The 25,808-nt window shown below is 34.1% G+C and overlaps 1 protein-coding gene across 4 annotated transcripts in view; it reads right to left on the bottom strand.

The window, feature by feature from the left end:
* The window catches only part of LOC118180501 (uncharacterized), a 524,461-nt gene that overhangs the window by 404,754 nt on the left and 93,899 nt on the right, over positions 1-25,808 (bottom strand). For all 4 annotated transcript variants that reach the window (XR_015039137.1, XM_035349588.2, XM_085809646.1 and 1 more), the window contains exons 5-6: positions 17,249-17,650; positions 14,191-14,767 (exon numbers count right to left, since the gene is read on the bottom strand). Coding sequence is in view for 3 of the 4 variants with exons in the window: in XM_035349588.2 (XP_035205479.1) it covers positions 14,191-14,767; positions 17,249-17,650 (979 nt within the window). In the remaining variant the exon portion in view is untranslated. The remainder of the gene's footprint in view (positions 1-14,190; positions 14,768-17,248; positions 17,651-25,808) is intronic.

Raw genomic sequence — 25,808 nt, 5'->3', positions numbered from 1 at the left:
CTGATTATCATATTAAAGTAGCAGCTGGAGGCTATTTTCTTTCATTTCTTACAAGTTCATCTTAAGTACATTTGTTCTTTCCATAAATATGAGTGAGATAATGTGTAAAGAAAATAGCCCTGGTACGCTTTGTTATATTAAACTAAAACAGAAACAAGGTATGTACACACGCAAGCAAAAAGAACCTGAGACTGAAGATGTTTTTTTGGAATTCGAACATTAGTTTAAAATTCCTCCTGTTGGAACAAAATCTTAAAGCTATCTAAACGATTATTCACGTAGCTTAATGCATTAAACTCATTTTAGTAACTAATAATGAAGCTCAAGAAAACTATTAAATTTTCGAATAATTTTTCTTAAAACAAGATCTTTTTAGCATCAGTTTTACCATATGTCGGTTCCTATGTAATATGTGGACACTAATATGAATTGGACATGAAAATGAATGTCCATATATTTGGACATGAATATGAATGTCTACATATTACACGCAACGGACAACACATGAATATAACAATTATATTTATGAAAAGTACATTGATCTCTAAAATCCAAATTTATGCTATTAATTCTAGAACTAAAAGTCCTTTCGAGTGGTTTGGTTGTAAGTGAAGAGGAGTAGGAGACTCTCCTATCGTTCCCCAGGATGTTCACCATCAAAATTTGCGCAGAGCTGCACAGTTAGCAAGACAGGCCCATACCCCGTACTGTGAAATTCTGGTGTCCCCCTCCCCACTTGTATAATCCATGCACCTAAATAATAAGTAATACAGTAATAATCCATGCACCTAAATAGAACTCGGCATTTGTTTCTTTACAAGGAGCACTGAAATACATATATAATTGTCTTAAAATTAAAACTACTTTAAATTCATCTAGATTTAAGTTTCAGTTTGATGTGTTTCTTTTACATCTATTTAATGATAATATAAAAAAAAGAAAGAAAAGTAGGGGGAAACCAGAAAGAAACGAAAAACCTCGAAAAATGATTTTTTTTCAGTTGGTGACACGTCAATTAGAAATAAAGACTAGAAATAGTAACGCACAGACTGCAATCCTGTCTATATACTTTTCTTTTAAATTTTTATTCAAACACTGAAATGATTTTCTAATAGTTCGATATTTTTCATTTATATCATTCTACGTTCAGAAACGAAACGCGGAATTAAAATTTTTTTAGATTTTAAATTCGAAATTTCTTTTTCGTCGAGTTTTTTTAATTTTTTTAACAGTAGAGATTTCGTTTTATGACTACAGAACGAAAGATATTATTTTTTATAAAAGAAGAATAGGAAAATGCATTCATCATTTTTTAAATTTTTTAATTTTAAATCATTTAAAAAAATTATGGTAAACTTTTATTCGAAATGTTTTACAAACTAAAGCTTTCTACTTTTCATGTCATTTATTTGTTTACTTACTTTTGGTAAATCAGTACTGCCCACTGGAAATGAAGGACTAACAGGAATTCAACTTGCAATAATGTAACAATTCAAAGATAATGTAACAATTCAAAGTCATATGACGCAGGTACTTATATAACACTTCGGCTTATAATAATATAAGAAACTTAAAATTAACCAATCAAAATACAACTAAACCAAAATCAAATCCTATATAACACTTCGGCTTATAAAGAAACTTAAAATTAACCAATCAAAATACAACTAAACCAAAACCAAATCCTTTTCTTTCGGATTTTTATCTTATGTCCGCATTCTCTCTGTCGCTTCGGTAGAACCAACTTGTTACCTCTTTTTCGTCAATTATATAATCACAAGAATGTTAAAAGATACAAATGTCGTTGAAAACGCGAGCGTAGATTGAGCCCTCTTGCGCTGTGTTTGGTTTGTTTTATGTGATTACGGCAAAGCAATCCAGAGCTATTTGCCTGAGGAGTGGGATGCCTTCGTGGAGCAGTTTCTAAGGAAAACTGGCTCGTATACAAATTACACATGGGGGGAAAACTACGAAAACGCCCATGCAGCCAGCCTGTTCCTTCGGTTCTTCGGCAGCCAGCCTGTTCTTCGAACCCCGGACCCAGCTACCAGTGTTCAACGACTTTACCGCTAGGCGGCTGATGGATCAATAAGGCTGTACTTCTCAAGAACTGTTTTGTTTATAAATATATTGTGTGTTCAATCGGCCACGAATGCTGCTACGTTAATATCTATAAACACAGAAATAATTAAGAATACTTTCTAATAATTTTCTAATAATAGTGCACCTCCTTCCTTCCAAAAGAGAGAGACTGCCTACGTTTAGCAGAAAATCTTTTGTACCTTTGATTTGATAGAACTACTGTCTTATACCTTCACGCTGCAGAAGTTAATTGCTTCCCGGAAACAAATTATTTTAGACATTGCATTTCCGGCAACCAGTCAGAAATTAATACGTCGGAGAGCTATATTTTTACGACAACTAATGAGAAATGCCTTATGAAGAAAAAGCATACTCTTTTTTATGATACAGAACCTAAATTTTATGATTTTTCTGCAAAAAAGGCCTCTTCATTATGCTGTAACCCTCTTCATTTCAATCGTGATGTGTATTTGCCATGAAATCATAACAGTGGCAGACAAGCTAAATGTTTCATTTCAACGCGTTTAATGTTAAAATATGCAATACCTTTATATTAGCTAAGGAAGCAGTTATATCAGTTACCATTGGTTCAATGTACAATATGTGGTTAAAAAAAAGAGCACACACGGTTGAACTAATTTTCACTGAAATGTTAAACTACCTTAAGTCTGCTCTAAGGGAATTTGCCTCTATGTTTTTAAAGTACGTTTAGTACTGAATCTAGTGAAAAGGTTATAATGCAATGCATAAACAAAGGCTCAATTTTATCAATTTTAATTTATTAATGCATTTCTAAAATACTAATGATGCTAACTGAAACATTTGAAAGTGTCCCTCTATTATCATTTCGTTTAGTTCATACCGCAAACCAAAGTATCCCACCAGCTGAACACTGTTAGTTCAGTCCGAAATTCGAGCCAACCGAAAGCCCAGCTGGGTACAGTAGTGCGGCGGAGCAATACCTGTAAAATTCACTGACGAAGTTCTGGTGCTCTGTTCACTTTTCCCTGTCCCTGGTTACATATGTGTTTACGTGGTTTTCCCCATGTGTAACATGTATACGAGCCAGTTCCCCTTAGAAAGTTCTCCAAAAAGGCATCCCTTCCTTTAGACAGATAGTCCTCGATTCTGTGCCGTAATCAAATAAACCAGCCCCCCAAAAATTAGCAGTGCTTGGGATGCAGATGTGGGTTTTGTTTATTAAGCATACACTTAACCAGAAAGTCGTTCAACCACTGACATTTACAATAAGAATATAGTCTAGTTTTTTAAGTAAAAGCTTTCTTTTATAACACTGTTATATGTTTCTTACTGAAGTAACAACAGTCTTAAAGATTTTAAGGCCTTGAAAAATTCTTACTACAATCCATTATCCCTATTACATCTGATCTAAATGCGCACACAAAATGGGAAGACATTGCGAAAGAAGCTGTATTAAACATTAAACGTTTATATACTACGCTTAAATACGTTTTGCAACATTTGCTATAACTTAAACATCATCCTTCACTTGAACCTCCGAAGAACCTTAACTTTTTTAGTACCCTGTGCGTATCTGTATACCTGTATATAGGAATATAAAAAAGACGAAGTTAAAAAAGGGTCTGCGTAGAAAATATTAGTTTTTTGGAAGTAGACTTCCAAGAATCATTCCCTAACTTAAATTTGGTACTAAAGACATTTTTGACAGTTTGTTTCAGTTGCTTCTTGCGGAAGAAGCTTTTCGCACTTCAAGTTAATTAAAATACGTCTTAGATCATCAATGAGCCAAGTAAGATTTAGCGTTCTGCTATCCTTTCCATTGAAAATGCAGTAGCTAAAATCTTAATTTTGATGAAGCTATATATAAAAAAAAATTTTGAAGTCGCAGCTCGCAAAATTTTTTAACTTTTCTTTATTGACTGAAGAATTAAAAAACAGGTTTTTTTTAAATCATCAAAAACAGCAGAACAATAAGTTTTTTAAGTACATATTTGTCTGCTAGGTATAAGTTGTTTCTTCTTTAGTCTTAAGATATTTTATTTCACAAATCATTTAAAATACTTAAATTTTAATTAGATAAATGTTTATTATATATTTGTGTTGACATTTTGTATGGTGATCATTCTAAAAAGAGGCCCCCAGAGAAATTTCCGCCCGGGCCTCCACAGCTGTCGGTCTGCCAGTGATCTGTGTACAGTTTTCCAGAGTCTGAAAGTGGATAGAACACCACCAGAAAATATTTTTCGACTGTTCCAGAAATTAAATACAATTAAAAAACCGAGTGAGTACAAAAGACATGAAACCAAACCTAGATCTGGAAATCTGCCAACTTCATGCATAAAAATTAATCATAAGGTATAGGAGAATTTAACTGCTCGAGTTTTATGTCAAAAATGACCTTCTGGGTTAATTCGCCGAATTGGTTTGTCAGAAAATTTCGGAACTTTTCGATGCGTGGCTGCGCATATGATCTTGAATATGCTTCCTCTCAGTGTTATAAAATACTATAATACACAGCAAAATGCATACAGTATATTATAGAAAATCAGATTTTCGAGCATGCAACTCTCATTTAGAGTAATTCTGCTTTTTACTACAAGCTACTCATATTCTGCAGTCTGCAGTACATGATTATCTCGAAAATGAGGAAAATATCTTATTCAAATCCTATTCAAAAAGGCCCACCATCAGCCGAGCGGTAAAGTCCCTGAACGCTGGTAGTTCCGTCCGAGGTAGCAACAGATTAACTGAGAAATCCAAATAAACTTATATGCATAGTTCCGACGCAATTAAATTCATCATCATTCGCGGCACTGTTACTAGATTACGCGTTACTGAGGAAGATGCATAACTCAGTAGTGCATAATAGGGCCCAATCAGACAAACCAAAGGACAGATATAAACAAAAGACAAGTCGAAGGAATCATATAAAACGAAAGTCAAACCGAAAAATTCAACATCTCTTAGTGGCTATAGTTTAGATTTTTTTTTTTTTTTTTGTTCTCTAAAAATAATAAAGGTGTGAAAAAATTTTAAAATTTAGATTGTTTTCAACTAACCATTCTAGACATTTTCAAGTGAATTAATTACTTGCTGACTACTTAAAGTAATCATCATAGGAAAAGCTATTATATTTTTGCCAAAATAAGAAATGTTCTCATCAGCAATGCAGCTCAGAATGTAGAAATTATATACCCCAGAGAAATTTTCAACGCATTAGTTTGACAACATCTCTCTATGACTTCACATACCATTTCAAAAACAGAATGCTTGCTGAACGTTGATCCCACAGTGGTCCACAATGACAGTTACCAGCTGTTTCGTGAAGTTCTAAGAAATCATTTTGCAGTCGCTACCATTCCATCTCTTGCAGAAGACCTACTCTTGCGCTACATTTGCATCACATCAAGCCAAAACAGATTATATCGACACATGCGAGAGATAATTGCCTAACGAAAGGGACGCTTTCATGAAGCACATTCTAAGGAAAACTAGCTCATAGTCACATTACTCATTAGTTTAAACTACGAAAAGGCAACCAACCCATTCACCGAGATCTAAAATTACTTTAAAACTGGCCCTTCAGGGTCATTTTCCCTCCTAATTTCCCCCGTAACTATGATAACGACAGCTAAACAAAAAGGTCGAATTCTCTAAGGTTTCATTCAGACGACGGTTTTGTCGTCATAAAGCTTTGTGGTTTAAGGCATAAAAGCCAATAAGTTCATTCACAATTGATGAGCAGAGCCATAGCCAACAAAGGAAGGGAAAGTTGCACATGTTTCAGAGACTCAGAGACTCAGAAATAATCAATCGATGTTGCGCTGTGATTGATGATTCTTAGACCAACTTGGTACAAAACTGAAAAGTTAAAACTTTTATGCAAAATCCTTAAACCACTTTTGGGGATGTAGAAAGGTTTAGTTGCTTAGCAACGAAACTTGGCTTAAACCTGCTATGACATTAAAACCACCGGAAGAACAAAGCTTGATCTTCGTTCACGTGATGGTTTTAGACGAAGGCATCGAGTGAATTCGTACCTGTTTAAGAGCGTCTAAGCAGTAGCGAATCAGGGAAGGGAAAGCTGCGTATACGTATATATGTAGCTGAATTATCGGAACTGTCGACCGACGTCAACCGTTTGCTTCGTTGTGACTCGTCGGCTTTTACACCAGGCATAAAGTTGAAAAGTTAGAACTTTCAGGCAAAATCCTTAAACTAGTTTATGTGATGTAGCAATGTCTGGATGCTTAGCATTCACTGTAGCACTGTAGCAATGTAGTAATCACTGTAGCACTGTAGCAATCACTGTAGCAATGTCTGGATGCTTAGCTCGGCTTGGTCCTCTTATGATTTTAAAACCATCCTGTGAACTAAGCTTAACTTGTTAAAATCCACTAATACACTCTGTGTGACGATACCAATATACGTTACAGTCATAAATGAAAGGAGTTATTAAGACCTTGAACTGCCTATTTTAAAGTAACAGATGTGACCTAATTTTCTTTCTGTTAATCGTGGGCCACGTGCCAAATAAAAATAGAGTCTTCTTCTATACCCCAAGTCATATTACTAAATTCCACAGTAAACGTTTAAATGCATGCATATGATCTCTTGATATTTACCATACCCTTTCATTTCACAGGGTCCTTTATCACAGATGCATTTGTCGGGAAATTATCGTCTAACAGGCCTTTCTTTTTTTTCGTTTCTGAGGTTCGAATCCCACCGAAGAGGCTGGGCTGCATGAGCGTTTTCGGGGATTTTCCCATGTGTAACACGTGTACGAGCCAATTTCCCTTAGAAAGGTCCCCACGAAGGCATCCCTTCTCTTAGGCAGATAGCCCCCGAGTACTTTTCTATAGCCAAACTAAATCTTTTACATTTCTAAGATATCTCGTTATTCGTGCTGTTTCAGTTTTCCGAAGATTTAACTTCTAGTTGGGATTTCCTTCTTGATCGTAATGCAATATTCTTTCACTTTTCATGTTTCCGACAAATATTTCTTTTAATAAAGTAAAAATATTTACTCTAATTATATCAACTACAAAACAAACATATTTCGGGAAACATCGACACATATAGCATTGGAGTTCTTAGATCACCGACAGAGGGCGTTTGCCCGTTATAAATACTTTTATTAATTAGTTACCAGCATGTTATAGACGGACACTTAAACTCATGCGCGTAATCTCATCAGAAAATTTGAAAACTCGGAATTAAATTTTTAAAAAAAATTGGCCCCACCAGAAGCCAAGTGGTGAAGACCATTGAATACAAGAAATTCGACTCAGGCTCGATTCCAGATTAGACTGGTTCCATGTTTGATTTTCGCAGTTTCCCATTTGTAACGTGAATACGAGTCAGTTTCCCATAGAAAGTCCTTCACGAAGGCATCCCTCCTATCCATTCCTCGCAATCTTTGCCATATTCTGTAACTTCTGCTGACCGAAATGTAGAAATGAATGTCATCCCTGCTTCTCATTTTAACTAATTAATTGCTCTACAGCTAGATCCTTAACCCATCTCTTAACTGATTAATAACTTAGTTATGAAATTCCACGCATGCTATCTTAACTAAATAATGGCTCAAATTATTTTACGAAATTAAGAAAATACTAATTGTTCTAATAGTATTAAGGATACTCTTTCTCTTCGATTCAGAACGTGAGTATTAATTGGCATGTAAATGATAGCAATTTACAAAACAATGTGATGTCATATTTTTGCAACGCTCTCGATACTGAATACGGGATAATGAATTGTTTCAAACGCGTAAATCAGTATACGCACTGTCAGTGTGCTAACGCACGCTTCCTTAATTCATCTGCTTGACTGGCGGGCGTAGCCAACATGAATAGTCTTATGCCAATAGCTGCGCTAGACTAATTACTATTAAAAAAGGCATCTGTGTCGCTTTCTCTTTCTTTCACAGCTAGCAGAAGCGGTCGAGACAGTCATCAGGTGTAACTAAATATAGATTCCGTCACACTGCTGGCCACGTGCCAAACTTCGCCGCTTGGCGGCTCTGGGGTCACCTTGGCTCGGGGGCAAGAACTACCAATCCCTCCCACCATTACCCACCGAAAGGCACAAGTTTTGGCCCCTGTAATTTCCACCGACTGTTCGGAAATCTCATTAATGTCGGATGCTAAAGCACTCGAGAAGTGCTGCGTGTTTTGCTGCTGCCATCATGTATAAAGCAATAAACGGTTTTTCAAAAGCCTTTTCTAATCCTTAATTCCATTACAGGCCAGGTGAGGCTAAAATGCGAGCGATGGATTCTGAAAAGCTTTCACGGTTTGATGAGTGCAACCATCAGGCAAAAAAAAAAAAAAAAAAAAAAAGAAAGTGTGATAAAATGCAAATTTGGGAGAAATTTCGCTCACAGCCCATTGACAGCAACAAGTGAATTTTAACACACTGAAAGCCTTCCCTTGTCTGCAAAAAGGACAAATGTTTATAATAGGACGTTAACCACTGATATTCTGAACGAACAACTACGGAAGGTTTTTGTGTAGAAATTATAAAAATTCCTTTCTTGTTTAAAACCAGACCAAACAATCAAAAAAAGACCAGTGTCTATATTAAACCAAGTTAAAATCAGCATTAAAATAATCTGTAATTTAGGAAAGCCAGTATGACCTTGAAGTGCGTATTTTAAGTATTAGAAGTAAATAAAGTAACAGACTTATAGTGGTTCCTAAAATGTGGTTCCGAGACAATGTTTTGCGGATCACAAAATTTTGGGAAGATTTTATTTTTTATATTATCATGAACATGTATTTACAAATGGTAATTAATTTAGAGTATTAATTAATAGCTAATACTAACATCTATTTATTATAATTTCATTACTACATTATTTTCCTTTTCCTCACGCTCTTTTGCCCGAAAGCAACAGCATGGAAGTAAGTAGCGAAAATTTATAGCTATACGCATGTTGGTTATATTTAGCGCCCGCCCTGTTCTTAATATATACTCATCAATAGCAATTTAAAGATACTTCTGCAATCATGACATCTTCAGACAATGGAACTGTTTATACAACCGCGCCTGGGTATTTCTTCACTTTAGGTAATAAGATCAATGTGCACGTATCAGCAATACAAATTTAACTATACATGTGGACTCTTTGTTACCTAAACTTTAAGGCGATGAGTTTAAATCACAGCATTATAAAAGTCATAGATTTTGACTATTGATTTGAAATGACATATCACTACTGCAGAAAAATGTAATTAATGTAAATGCTTTAGTATTTTTGCATAAAATTAAATCATTTGATCATCCAGAAGATGATGAAGAACAAGGAAGAAGAAAATTATTTGCAAAATGCAAGCAAATGATGTAAAAGAAGTATTTAGAAAGCAGTTTTTTACACCTACACGATAGCTTTGAAAGCAGTTTGTTTTATTATGGCAAAGCACAGGAGAACTATCTGCCTAAGGGCATAGATACCTTCGTGGAGAATTTTCTTAGGAAAATTGGCTCGTATCCAAGCTGCACATGGTCAAAACTGCGAAACCGCTCGTGAATCCATGCCCATTCACCGAGATTTGAACAAGGAACGAACTACCAGTGTTTAGCAACTGTATCGTTTGATAATCAAAATCTGGAAATATAGGAAAGGTAAGAAATAATTCCCAATTAAACCTTAAGCTCCCTACTTAAATTTCTATCATAATTTTGTATCCCTTTTCCATTGCAGCAGTAGTTATAAAAGTGAAATATGATGTTATACTTATCTCTTATTTATATTAAGAATGAATTAAAATAGAAAGACTTTTTATTTTTTAAGTCAGCAAATTCTGTATAGTATGAAACAATTTCCATTTCCCCATAAATTTTGCATAAAAAGATGTCGGTTACAGATTAAACTTCGGAAAATTTTATTACAGGTAATTTAAGAAAAATAAGTGGCCTTTGGTTTAATACCCGATTTCTTTTAATACGCATTTACTACTTAGTCAGACATTTTCTTTCACAAATATTAATCGCTACCAAATACTATTACATTCATTGCTTTTATGAGGCTAGAAAATGGTCTGACACGCTGACGATTTATTTTCTAACATCCACGAAAATGCCGAATACTTAAAAGTTCTGTGAGGAAAATAAGTACCGTGTATTATTAAATGCAGCAATTAAAAGAATAATATATGCAGTTACATTACTTAAATGCAAACTTTGTTCCAAAACTGATAAAAAAATTTATTCCTCATACACGAAAGTTAACTATGAATAATTAATATCTTGTAACGAAAATACGATAAAAAGAACACAACGAAGAGCTGAATGTTAAAGAAACTAAGGCAACAGGAATCGGCGTAACTTGAGTAAATTTGCTGAAAATTTGCTCACGTTACCTAGCTAATTTACTTATGCGTTGCAGCAAATTATTCATTTGCTTCAAATTTATTCATGTTACTCCGATTCTAGTTGCTTTTTTATTAGTTTGTTTAACAATAAAACTTTTATTTAATAGCAGACACTGAATATGTTTAAAAAAGAACTTTTAGGTCATTTGTTAATGGATTTTAGTCAGAAAATTTAATAAAGATGGAACGATATGTGAAAAGTTTCCTTTGAAATAAACAAACAACAAATACGTTTAAATATTTAATATGCCTAGTACCATAACTCAAAATAATGTGAACTTAAAGCTTTTTCATTTTGTTTTTACTTTCTGTTGTCAAAGTTCAATTAAAATTTTGACATTTTTAATGTTTTGCGTAATTTTTATTTGAAAGCATGCAAATGTTTAGCTGCATCAAATAAGTACGGTGATCTATTTTTGACTGAAGAATTGTTATCACCCATAAAAAGCTTTATGAGCACGAGGCACGAGGCAAAATATTTTGAGAACCACTACCTTAAATACAATAGTTTATCATCTTCTTTCTTCTTCTTTTTTTTTTCCTCACCTTGAACCTCTAAAATCTTCTCACGAATTCAGTGAAGAGAACAATACAGTTTAATGGCATAAACTTAGACTATTCAAAAGGAAAACAAAAAACTGGTAAAGTAAAGACAAGCTCTTGGCGTAATTCTGTGAGCAGTCAACGAAAACACTATGAGAAGGGGAGAGGAGAGATATTTACTTTCATTATTAAAAAAAAAAGAGCTTTTTTTTTTTTTAGGGCATGGGAACGTTAAAATCGAAACCTGTGGCGCCAGCAAAGTCTTTCATTTATAGTAATAATGGCACAAAGATTTAAAAAGTCAACAGTTAGCTATACTACACATTACAAGAATTAGATGTGTTATGAATTGCGTCGGTTTCTTATATATCAAACAGTATTAAAAAATTAAAATGTAATAAGAAGAATGTATAAATGCTTTCTTTTTTAAGCAATGTTCATTCGAAATTTCAAAAATAAATTAAAGTTTTTAGGCCACATTCGATGGCACCATCGGGAAAAAAAAAAAAATATATATATATATATATATATATAGATATTTCTAACGTCAAAGAAATAAAAGAAATTCAATGAAGACAAGTGTTTTCAGATGAGTATGTTAGTTATAGAAATAGACTAAGAGGAAGCAAACGAAGTGTCACTAAATTATTCAAATAAAAAAAGTCAATGCAAACACAGCTATGCTAGCAGGGTTATAACTTTATAAACGTTGGAATTCACGTGGTACTGGTTACATGCAACACTTCCTTGAACAAAGCTTCAACTGATTGAGTTAAAATTATTTCAAGATAGATTAAGCTTTTCGAGCCATTTAGATACTCGTTACCTTCGATCCCTTGACCAATGAGCCTAAGCCAACCAGTGAAGTGGTAATACAAAGATGAATTAGTGAATTTCTGAACACAGTAGCTAACATTCGTAAGCAACGTTTATGAAAGGCCCTCACAGACAGTCCCTTTAAGTGTTTTAGTGAGGCTGTGAAAGACTTCTAGAAAAATTGATCTTCGAACTGCTTCACTCGAATTGATAATGTTTTGAATCAAAAATCTTCAAAACCATCTTAAACTACCCTTGAAAAACCCCATGAGATTTTCATATTGCACATAAATTCATCTTAAGCAGATTTCAGAATTTCACGTAACTTGGAACCCATGGAAACTGTTGTTTGAATTGAGAATCAAAAAGATCAATGAAAATTTTAAATTCATCTTCCTCCAATATTTTTCAGCAAATTAACACGTTTCTGCATAATTTTAGATTATAAAAATGGAATGAGCGAAAACGAAAACAGAAAAAAAAATAATAATTAACTAAATAATAACAATAAATAGTAATAATAACCGGAAGGCAGCTCTTCCGGTTTTCTAGCATGAGATGAAGCAAGAAAATTTTAATTATGGAAGTCCCTTTAAAATAACAGAAACTGCAGAGTCGAAGAAACATATTCATAAAAACTTTAAATTAACCAGTTTCTAGAAAGCAAATTTAATAATCATTCGTCTAATAAATAAATAAATAAGTGATTTAAAAGAAGATTTTTTAAAAACGTATTACTTCGTATAAATCTGGAAGTATCAATAATTCACAGGACACATTTTATTAACGCTTACATTCACAGGATCGACACTGCACAGGATCTACTCTGTCTAGGATCAACACTGCGTAGCGATGAAACGGCGTAGTATCAACACTAACTACCGGCATACAGTCAATAAAATTTTTGATAATAATGAATAAATGAGTAAAAGGATTAATTCACTGCTCCTACCTATACAAGCATACGATTAATATCACGTTTTGTCTACATTGTCAATGTAGAAAGGCTTACAGTTAGAAATCAGGAGGGAAGGAACTGGATTCAATTATTGTTTTCAGATACTTTGTTAAGATCGATACCAGCACTGGGTCGAAACCGGTTTTTGAATTGCTCTGTCAATACTTTTCTGTATTTTCCATTATTACCTGATTATTAAAGACAATGACTACAAATTTTGGCTATAAACGATAGCCCTACAGATTAGTAATAAGACAATTTTTTTCAAAAAATTTGCCAAATTTAGTTGAGCGAATTAAGCGATTAGTAAATTAAATAAAAATACTACAAATTTACCTGAAGGTGTTTCTATTAAAAATAATTTGTACACTTTGAAAGAAAACGATAATTTGAATTTAATTTTTTTAAAGTTTTTAAGATTTTACTCAAGAAACAGAACTGACAAAGCACATATAATTAACGCAGATCTAATGAAAAATTTTCAAATTCTAACGAATCAAATAAAATACTAGTCGTGCTAATAGTCTCGTAGTTACCTAATTAATATTTCGCGAATGGGGAAGAATTTATGCCTTTGAACGTAAGAAGAGGTTCTTCCGTTAGTCGCATTGTTATATCCGGTTCACTTGCTGCTACCTTAACAGGAAACACACGGATAGTTTCAAATTGCAATTAAAATAAATTTATGACTGATGCAGCCCAATTAGTTAAAAAAGATATACGACAGAGGGATGTAATGTGCCTGTTTGTTTTGCTTTTTGAGAATATATAATGCCATTCATAAAGACTGACTTTTAAGCAATATGTTTTTGTTTAATTTTTAGGAAAGCTCAAAATGTACAAAATACTCACGAAACGGGGAGGGGAGGTGGATAAACAAATGAAATAAGTAAGCTCCAAAATATTGATTGCAAATCCATTATTTTATTGGTATTATTTTATTGATTGCGAATCCATTATTTAACAGTTCAACTGCTATTAAGGTGAAGTTAAGAAAAACGAAATTTATTCTTAAATATGTATATCTGAAAATTTAAACTCAAAGCAGTAATAGATTGAATTGAAACTGTTAAATGCATTTCAAGAAATTAATATAAATTGGAAACACTTTAGCTCATACTAAGTAAATTTGAAAAATTTACGCATTAAAAATGCGAGGAAAATATTCTAAAATATCGAAGTACGATGTACTTTCATAACGTGACCACTTCATCCCTTCATTAAAATCTCGGCTTGAAATCGCTTCAGTTATAGTTCTATTTTTAGGACTTACACCTTTAAAAATACATCCATTTCAAAATATTTTCAGTCTGTTAACACAACTGCAAGCGTTTTGTAAAAAACTGATAGCAAAGCTAAGCATTTAAATGCAATAATTATTGATTATATACCACAGTAAACGGTACAAAAAATACTTTTTTTACTTACCGAATGACGTTCTTGAATCTTAGAAAAATCCGTTAATCCTTTGGAACCTTCTTTATTATTCTGCTGAGATGCACTTTTATCCTCATTTTTATTCTCCGCGCTACCAGCACAATCCACTGATAAGTCATTGACAGGTTTCGTAGGAGAAATATCCTCATCACTAGCAATTGCTACAGTTTCACCATCCGATAACAAAGGATAGTTAGCACTAATTTTTCGCTTTGGTGTTACACACATAGCTAATTCATTCTTGGACGAAACCGAACTCGCGTCGTCTAGTGACTGACTGCTCAAAAACATGGCAGGTCTGTTTTGAGAAGAAACATTATCGGAACTTGTTGAGGATTCTTGATTTTTATTCCTGGTTTCACATAAGTCTTGCAGAAAACTGAGATCGCTATAGGCTGGTTTCTGCTTCTCACCAGATTTCCGCATTTCTTCTTCCAGCATTTCCCCATATGGCCCTCTCAGTCGCCGCTTGGAGTACCGCCTCTGTTCTTGAGGACTTTTGGATGATTGGCTTTGTTCTATAGCTAGGCGATGGCTGCTGCCATCTGAGTCAGGAAACTGGAATCGGCTGTTAGGATGAAACAATGAAGCTTCAGTGAATAAAGTACTTAAACACTCACTCAGAAATAGAACTGCATTGCTCGAAAAAGCACTTTTTTGTGCTAATAAATCATACAGTAATTTACAGAATAATTTGGCAGTTATAAAAAGCTTCGAAGCTAAACAAGATGTTCGCAATTCCTGTCAAACCTCATACGAAACTTACCATAATTCCTAACTAGAAAAATGAGAAAGAGAAAGAAATATTCTTAGAAGCAGCTCCATTCCAATCAAATGCAACAGATTATTTCCTGATTGAATTTCTGCGGATGTTTTCTAATCGAAATTCTGAAAATGATGATTGTATAAATTATCTAATATATTATAAATGAATATGTAATCATGAATGAATGTGTATCATTGCATAACCATTTGCATCTCATCGTTACAAAAGTACCTTTCAGCTTTATTCCAAACTAAATATGTATGACAGTTTGAATATTTCAGTTTTATTTAAAGTAGTGCACGAAACAGTCGGCCAGTATAATTTTGTTTTATTATTAAACGCGAAATTTCAAAAATATGTATCGATTCTTTTCAGGCAATATTATGACTGAAGCCTAAATTGGAACTCCAACATATCCAAAAAAAGTAATTAACAATACTATAATTAATCAAATACAACGAATTAAAACTATATGCACAGATACAATAGATTTACAACGCGAAATTTTGATCCTTATCAAAATTCTCAAAAATAATCTAATTCCCTTTCAATTTATCAACCATTGCCTTAAAAGAGCAGGCGTTAAATACTCACTCTAAATCATTTAACTGATAGGGATATGATAATTTATTCCTAAACCTGAGAAGGCGGTATAAGTTGGATGACTGTCAGTTGAAAGATTTGTATATAGTGTAATTACTCAATTGTATATATTGTAAAAAGCTAATTGTCTTCAGACATATACTGTTATTATACTGTTACTAAAAAAATGGGCCTATTTCCTGCCTTTATTAGACTGTCTATTAGCTCTTGGACAGCGAAAATGCCTTTTTCCTTTCTTAAATTCTTAATCATTACGACACGACAATTAGCCAGAAATTAATTAATTTCCATTCACTAGTATTTTCAAAAAAATCTTAACAGACGGTCTCTCTCAGATAAGGACTCCACAAAATACATCCCTCCAGAATTCCAAGTCCCACCCACTACCATAAATTACTTCACCCAAGTCTTACCGACTGATATTATTCAAAGCCCCTACTGCCGCTAAGAATTTTCGGACACCCTACACTTCTGAGTCAGACACGAAGAGAACACTTTGCCAACTCCCCCACTAGAAAGAATGTAAGTTACTTAATACCTTTCTGGCCTTTATATCTTCATGTACATTCACTGATCTTATTTATATTATTTTCTATATTATTTTTATATTATTTTTATGTTTTCTTTGATTTGTTTTCACAAAGTTTGCATTATTTATCTTTTTTATAATCTTCTAAGTTTATTTCAACTTTACTTTGAATTCGATTTCATAATGACAATTTCCAATGTTTAATTTCTACAAATAATATAGTACTCAAATACATAAAGATGATAGTGTCGGGGACGGTTACTCGAGTTTTACAGGATTTCTCTACAGTAATTGATTTTTACTCCAAATTGAATTGACTAAAATGCTTCATGAGTATAAGTTCTTTGAGTAGCAACTATTCGCGGAAATTTTTGGCCTGACTAGAATTGCCGGTTTGGCTTTAACTTATAACTCGAGTAAAGACGAAACACTTTCATATTTACGTATTTTTATCAATTATTGTTCATTGAACGGGAGTTGGTTTGTTCCCCTTGAAAAGTCAACTAATTTCCGATCAATGACAATAATTACATGTTTTAATTTTTCCTTTTACAATTGATATATTATTCTTCGTGATGATTTAACTCCAGTCCCCGTTAAAACATTATTAACATTTTGCTTTCAAATTACTTCAAAACATCTTTCAAAATATAACTTACCAGTATAGATGCACACTTTTAAAATAATTCTACTTTAATTAAACTTAGGAGATAATATAATCAATTCATCAATAATGTTTAGGAAATATATATATATATATATATATATATATATATATACTCTGTTTTTCTGCGAATATACGAAATCACCCAATTTCCTTTAAAACTGGTCTCTCTATACGCATCTAAGCAAACATATTTTAATATTTCTAAACGTGCTTTTATGACACGAGACTTGAGAATAAAATAAAAACTTCACTTCCAAAGGTAACGTAATGTAATTTCTGAGTCCATTTTCCTTTTCTTATAGTGGCCAAGATACATAAATTCTAAAGCTATCTAAAATAAAAACTTTATAACGAAATCAAAATCTGAAATGATAGATAAAAGGCTTCGACCTTCGGGAAATAAAAGCTTCATATATAAGTCTGATAGTTTTATTTTTTATAGTAGCTCTTAAATCAGCAAAATTTAAGGGAATAGAATGATTACCTGTTTGGTGTAGCTCCTGATGTCAAGGACCCTCCTGATCCCACACGAACATGCCATGTCCCTTGACCACTCCTTGGCACTTGCCCATCGATGACCAGCTTCAGCTGGAGGTGTCTGTCATCTGGGTCTTGGTGTGAAGTTTGGGTAGCCCGAGAAGATGTTTCTGAAGAAGCTGATGAGCATGAAGATGACGGGGGCGTTATGATCTCGTTCCCACCCAAATCAGGTTCGCTGCGAGAAGAACCGATTGCATCGGCAATAAATCCGTCACCAGGACCTGATGAACAAGCTTCCCCTCCAGGATCGCTGTGGTGTTTCTTTTTATGTGGTTTGCCATTTGCACCAGACGATCCATGATCTTCGACTGATAAATGTTTGGAGGCGCTGGGCGAGTGCATCACGCTGTATTGGAACGGGAATGAAAACATGCAATTATGGAATCCAATGATATGAATAATGACATGAATAACGAAAGCTATTAATAAAGATGACAGATCTGTTAAAAATAAATTGAAAGCCACACCACAAAAGAAAACACCTATGAGGATTATTCTTCTTATAATTTCATCTAGCAGCTTGAATTTCCGGTCTTGTTACTAAGTTTTTCAGATCTTAATGGAGTAGGGAAACTATAGGGACAACTTGAGTGTAGGGAAACTTAACTATAATTTAAAAGAGATAAAGAGGCTTTTCGTTCTAGTTTAGAAGATAGACTAAGTATTGGAAAAATATTTCTAGTTGACTGCCATAGCTGAAATTTCACAGCTTAATTTATTCGGAGTAGGAAGTAGCGTCGAGTTCGAGAATCTTACGATTATTTACAATAAATAGAAAATATATAAGTAAACTCCAAAATCCCGATCTCATGAATTAAAAAATGAATATTTTTATTTTTAATAAGAAATATGATTATTCCTCCTTCAGAAACATATTAGAGCTTTTTGGAAAATTTTTGTCAGTTATTAACTTTATTTTCAGAATTTACTTTCATTTGCTGCCTTTGTTATTGTAAGAGAAAATACTGAAACCACATTGTTAAGTAAACTTTCATTTAATTAAAAACAGTCTTAACTTAGGCTAGCATCCATTGATAAAAGATTTTAGACATGTTTTGCGCTATATACTTTCTTACGTTTAAAGGTGGTTTTATGGAGTAATTTCTAAACCGGTAATAATAATAATCGATGCAGCTAGAAGTTTACTTCCTAGCTTAAAAAAAATTAGTCATATTTGCGCATTGGCATCTCATACATATAATACACGAAATCGGAGTATTTGAGGCCTGAGCTTGGCAAAGGATTAACGCGCAGAATTAACTAGCCACATAAATATAGATTTTACAACACAGTTATCGAAGCAAGTATGAGTTCTGGGCAATTTCAACTTGCAGCGGTGACTGGTGTCCGAGTGATTCATACCTTCCACGCTTGATCGGACGCACCCTTCATATGTAAAGTCATTATAAATCAAAAATGAACAGAAAAATAAGCTTGGGGAGAAGATGAAAAACACACACAGAACACACGTAATCCAATGAAATGATACATTTGAATAGCTATTTAATAGCCCTCATCAACAAGGAAGCCCTCGCATATTGATTGCATATTGATGAGAGCTGATAATATTAAAACTCATCAATATGGAATCCCCCCCCCAATTTTCTTTCTCTCTCTCTGTTTTTTTTAAAGTTAAGTATAGCAACGTTAATTATTCATTGTCGGTTATTCATAAAATGCCTTACGGATAACACAACCTGTCGATTAACATATATTTTGCGTATTTGTGCTGCATTCATATAATAAAGAATTTAGAGAAAAAATTGAAAGAAGAAGTCATAAGAAATAAAAAATATATCAAAATTGTACTGTATTAATTAGGTTTTCATTTTTTAAGGTGAATCGTGTGTCTATCAACGGTTGCATGATTATTATTACTAAAAGCAGAAATTATTAACTTACTACTAAAAGAAGAGGATTAAAATGAAACGATAATGCGGGGGCGGAGAGACTAGTTTCTATTTACGAGTATAAATTTAAGGTATTTTCTCTCTCTTTCTAGTATACCTTTGTGGTGTACTACGCACACTCGGCGCGTATTCAAGAGGTCCAGATTTGAGTCCCGGCGACCATGCCTCCTGCTTTAAAAAAAATTTAAAAAAATAAAAAAAACCTAATGATTGTACAAAGTATTCTTATATTGATAACAAAACAATGGAAATACGTTTGCTTTACAACAGTAAAGTAAATGCAGTCTTCCTGATAGTCTAGCCCAGTGGTCTCACTCTGGCTGTCACTGTCCACATCCGGCCTCCGAAACCATGTTACGTGGCCCGCGAATACGTTTCTTTTAATTAGCATTATTATGAGATTAATTATTACTCCAAGAGTAAAGAGAGATTTAAGAATTATGATTTTGAATCCAATTTTACATTTTCAGTGCCGTTAAAAATTAACATGATAAACGCTCCAGAAAATCTACAAATGGAGCTAATTAATTTACGCTATGATATAAATATTATTCAAAGATCTGAAGACACAGACTTTAGCCAAAAGATAAATACCTTCAGTTACGAAATTTTAGCGATACGAATAATCTTTTTATTTCAGAATGCATTTATATGTGAACAGCTTTTTTTTTTAGCAGTTGAAATATACTAAGTCTAAACAAAAAGAGCTATACTTACTGATGAGCATCTACAATTCGCGATGCAGATAGCTTCTACTTGTTTTACTCGAAAGCTACAAGCTTTATGAAAATCGAAACGCCATGAGATGTAGTAGCTGGAAGTTGAGTAGCGTCTCGCCGCTATGCTTCGCTGGCGTAACTGTCTGGCGTTTGTTGTAAACAACTGGCGATATATCATGAGTCTGACTATGACACTACGGAGGAGGAGACAGAAAATAACAAGCCACATTTTTTTGCAAAATAATTTTTTTTTCCCGTCTTATTGCCAGAGCCCTTTGGTTTTTCAAAAACAAAAATCAGCATAAAGATTTGTAGAGACATTAGGTAATATGGAAACAGGAAAGATGAAAAATGAGCAACCGCCTTCGCCGGAAATCGAAACACGGACCTCTGGAATACGCGCTCAGAGTGCAGACCACCACACCACGAAGGCATGCCAAGGCGGCGGGAGAAATACCTTATAGATTGATTACGTTGAGGACTACCTCTGCAAGCTAAATGAAAAATTCTACCATAATGTCGAAAGAAATAATGCTGCAAGTTTTGCTGAAGTCTTAAATCATGAAATTATTCCAGAAGACTGTTTTCCAAACCCTAATATTTGTTTGCATCATCACCTCTGCTGCACAATTTTTAAATTGTAGGAATACTTCTTTCTTCATTTTATGTGTCTTCAATATTGTCTCACATTTTTCCGCGTAAATTTTAACGCAGTGGATAGCGTTCGGTACAGGTTCAGACCATTGATAGACCATTTTTTTAAAATTCAACTTCTATTCTGTATCATTCAACAATAATTATGTTTTTTTCTACATCTGTGTCTATACAATTAACATTTAAAGAGTCAAAGTCTGTGAAGTTCTTGACTCAAAAGACGAGCTTCATTCAGCATACTGATTCAGGTCTCTGAACTTTTCTCCCACTTCCTGTGGATCTAAGGTTTATTCCTGATCATGTACGTAATTGTATTTTAGAAGTACCTTACTTTATTTTCTCAAATTAATACTTTTTTTTACTATTTTGCAACAGTCTTTATGCTCCACACCGTGAGGTGTAGGACAAGTTCTTGTATTATCAACTCTAACTGAAATACAATATACAAAACATGAAACAAATTTAAAAAGAGGAACATTTATGATAACAGTAAATATAGGATGAGGTATCAAACAAAAATACATTAGGCAATAAATATGAAATAAGGTGAAGTTAATAGATTATTTCACGTTACAGAAACCTACAGCATTAATTTAAGGAAATTCAAAATCATGAAAACGATTTAAAAAAACAATAAAATTTGCTTTTGCATCTCTCATAGTTAGGCTTATCTGAATGACAAATCGGTAATTCTTCATCCAAACAGTACTGACTATTTTTCTTTTGACCTGTGAATGCTGTTTAATAATTTATTTTTTGCATATGAAAAAAAAAAATTCTGTTAAATTGCTCGTCGTCAATATAATGCACACATTCCTCAGCAGTCGACTATGCGTAAATTTGGGAACATTTCATCGCCAAGAAACGAAAGTTACCAAGCTGAAAAAATATCTACTGAGCATGCGTAAAGCTCAGTAGACATTTTGCTCTGCTACGGCGAGACCCTACTCTGAAAATTATAGTAAAACATAAAAAAGTTCATAATTATTTACATAAAAATATACGTATTTTTCTATACGCATCAAAGAAAAATGCAATAAATAAAAGAAAAATAATAGGTTGTCATCATTTACCCTCAAATTTTGTCTCACTTGGAAAGATTTCTCCATTTTTTTAACCTTAGTTTAAGTCAAAAGTAAATTATTTATAATGGTTAATTCGACATAGAATTATTTTGAAATAAATGTAAGTCTGAAAATTTAATATTTATCCATCTTAACAAATAAATGATGTACAAAGTTTAACCAACAGAATTTCTCGCAGTTACAAACCTTTAAATTCAAACAGCAAATAAATATAAATTGTAGTTTTTTCATTTGTGCCATTATTATTACAGCTTATATATGTTTTGATAAATATTAAAAAAATAAAATTAAAAAATTTGCTTTATTAAAAAGACCTTTTCATAGGAGGGGGGGAATTCGGCCCGCAAGGAATTTGAGATCACTGGTCTAGCCTGTGCACACCAAAGAATGAATAACCTCAGAATTTTAATGGCGTACAATATCATAGTCATTATGTTAATAAATAATACTATTTACTATTTATGATTTAAATCAGATCTTTGTGACTGTAAGGAACAAGGATACCCCGATTATTTTGCATTTGACTGTACTTATACTAGCCAGTTTCACCTAACAAAGCCTCTAATAGTCTATTGGACGAAATGGGCACAACAACTATTGATAAATCAAATTTCTGTCAATAAATTATTACGAATTATTGGAATTATTGAGATCCACAATAGCCATTACGCCTTCGCTGCCAATCAATAATTGAAACTTAACTCCTACATTGCTTTTTAGTCCCATTCTACCCTCCAGTATAGCTTAACTTGATTGTAATAATATGAACTGTAACATATATGTTTACATGATATTGTAATAGCAAATGTATAGTATTGGGTATTTAAATTATATATTGTATCTGTGTATTATTATCTGTGTATATGGTTTTTGCACCGTACACAACACTTTCTGCGACATGTATACCACATATAAATGTAAATACATGCATGGCTCGTTATATAATATGTGTGGATAGTGATTGAACATTAACATTGTAAGTGTTTCATTATTAGTAGCATATCATGTCTGATATAATGTCTAATGTATAATGTATATCAGCATGCATATCATGTATCACTAGATCATGCATAATGTTCTAAATGTTTATCATAATTCAAACTTTGAATGACATAGTTAAATTATACCGTGCTATTAAAATCCTATCTTCTGTCTCTCAGACATTACAATGTATGCATTTTCAATTGGAAGTATTTTAAAAGTGACACAATATGATGTAATACTTCTCTTAACTTGTGCGTCTGAGCATAATGTTATTATATTCTGCCATGAGTGCTGTTGTAATACTATTATATGTAAATTATACTGTTTTTAGTAGTACCATTTATATGTTTTATTGTCTTTATATTTACTGGTATGATTTATTGTATAATGTTATATAATGTAATGATTTGTTGTATAATGTTAGAACTGCCTGTAAAACGTGTTGACTGACACACTGATTATTATTTACTATCTACCATCTACTACGATATGAATCAAAAATGACTATAATATGATTATGGCAAAAATGACTATGACAAATGATATTACAACTCTGACAAAAATGACTACGAGAAATGACTATTATAACTCTCTCAAAAATAACTATGACAACGACTATGATATGATTCAACTGACAGCGACAACGATTATGTCATGATGACAAATGATTCTGTACAAGTCTCTGACTGTATATACTCTGCATAGTATTCTTTATCTTTTGTGTTGTATGTCCATGTTGATTGTATTATCACTGCACTGTGATGACATTGATATCTTTACAAGCTTACGTACCTAAAGCTGAATGTAAACGTAGCACCTAGTGTTAACGTGTTATGTGCATCTGTAACTATTACTGTATATATCAAACTATTACTGTAACTATTACTGTATATTTTTGTTCAATAAATGCTCGCCATGAGAGCATTCTTCTGCTTGGTTAACTCCTTAGGTCGGGAGCTCTCATGGTGGCGATCAGATCAGTCATAATGTCCAGAATAAGAGCAAAGGATTACGTATGACTGGTCGAACTTCCTGCACCGCCATTATAGGCTTAACAGGGCTTAGTGGAGCTATTTAATTAAAGAAACATTGAGATCTAAAACAAGGTCTAAATCTGGCCCATTAAGCAGTAGAACTACCACCATACTACCTGAAATAACTTTAAATAAAATAAACCACTAAAATATAAAGTCTAGGAGCTGGTGAGATTTACCAGCTACACCAACAAAGCACATTATTACATACTTTGTAAAACATAACACTTTACTTACATGCATAAAAATATGTTACTTACATATACAAAAGGAATACGTATATACACTGGTGTGCAAAAATTAAGGACGAAGTCGAAAAATTAGCATATCAGCTGAACGAAGAGGTAGAGTGGACAGAAAGACCAATCAGGAGATTAAGTAAGGTGATGTACGGTAGCACATGCGCAGATATGCAGGTAGACGTAATGGGGGAGTGTCTGAGTAATATAAAGCATGTTCTCGGTGTAAGATCAGTATTTCTGGCAAAGAGATTGCACGCCGTATGGCAGTTAAAATCACACCGAGTTGCTGCCTCAGCGAGAAATGGCGAATAATCAATCTGTTAGACGACATCTGGATGCTTTTACCCGAGGTCGAATCATTGGGAAGTTGGAGGAAGGGCGCAGTGTGACAAGTGTGGCTGCAGAGTTCGGAATTGCTCACAGCATCGTTTCACGACTTTGGAGACAATTTCAAACTACAGGACCAGCTATCCGGGGGTTTAGTTGTGGTCGTCGACGAGGAACCACACCCGCAGATGACCGGTATACTGCCTTACAGGCCAGAAGAAACAGGCGGCAGACAGTGGGAGAAATCGCTAGACACACGACACAGGCGACTGGACGACCGATATCGCGTTTTACCGTGGCCAGAAGACTGCACGGTGGTGGTCTGTTTGCACGACGCCCTGTACGGTGTGTACCTCTAACGCCTGCCCACCGGAGAAGGCGTTCTCTGTGGTGCCGGGAACACCGGAATTGGAGAGACAATGAATGGGGACGAGTACTCTTTACAGATGAGAGCAGATTCAGTCTGAGTAGCGATTCTCATCGCATACTCATCTGGAGAGAGCGGGGAAGCCGCAATCTTCCTTTGAACATCACTGAAAGGGACAGGTTTGGAGGTGGCGGTGTTCTCGTTTGGGGAGGCATCATGCTTGGTAGTCGTACAGACCTTCACATCTTCGACGCAGGTTCAGTCAACGGGACCCGTTATTGTAACGAGATACTTCTTCCATATGTGCGTCTTTTTAGAGGCGCTATGTGTCCGCAGTTCCTTTTCATGGACGACAATGCACCATGTCATCGCACAGTAGCTGCCGAACAGCTCTTAGAGAGCGAGGATATTGAACCTATGGATTGGCCCGCACGATCTCCGGATCTCAATCCCATCGAGCATGTATGGGATTTTTTAGGCAGACGCTTGGCAGCTCGTACCTTACCACCAGTAACGATTCCGGAGCTTCGATTGGCGCTGCAAGACGAATGGGCAGCAATGCCTCAACAACTCATTGATACCCTCATTCTCAGCATGGGCAGACGCTGAGAAACCTGCCTAGCAGTCAGGGAGATCATTAATTGAAATGTCCTATTAAAGACCGGATGTTTCTTGCTGGACACCCATCACAGAGATGTTTCGGCCTTCAGTCGCATTGCGCTCCATGCTACTTTGTCAATAAAGCTTCTTTTTATCCCTCTGATTTCTCTTTTAGTAAGTGTTGCTTACATTACTCATGTCCTTACGTATTGGGGATCTTACGGTATTAAATGTGTTGATTTGGAAAGCTTTTGTACAAAGTTATATTGAAAAAATCGTCTCGTCCTTAATTTTTGCACACCAGTGTAGAGCAAATCGGCCTTTTTCTCGAAACATGATCTTTCTGCTTTTTTGGTCAATCCCAGAGTAACTGCAGGCATTTCATACAGGAGCTATGGCGTTCTTCAAAGTTTACAGAAATGCTCAACATCTTACACCATATTCAGCAGAGAGATACTCGCTAAACTTGAACTCACCATAATGTTGCAACTGGAGGTGGATTTAAATTTCTACAGTATCACGGTATATTCTACAGTTAAATTTAAACAGATGTGGTTTAATGCTGCATTTTCATGTTTGTGC

Source organism: Stegodyphus dumicola, chromosome X2 (genome assembly GCF_044657685.1).
Source record: "Stegodyphus dumicola isolate Sdum_Otavi_A_Nest chromosome X2, ASM4465768v1".
NCBI lineage: Eukaryota > Metazoa > Arthropoda > Arachnida > Araneae > Eresidae > Stegodyphus > Stegodyphus dumicola.
Note: the sequence above shows the minus strand (reverse complement) of the source record. Positions and strands in the feature narration are given on the sequence as shown.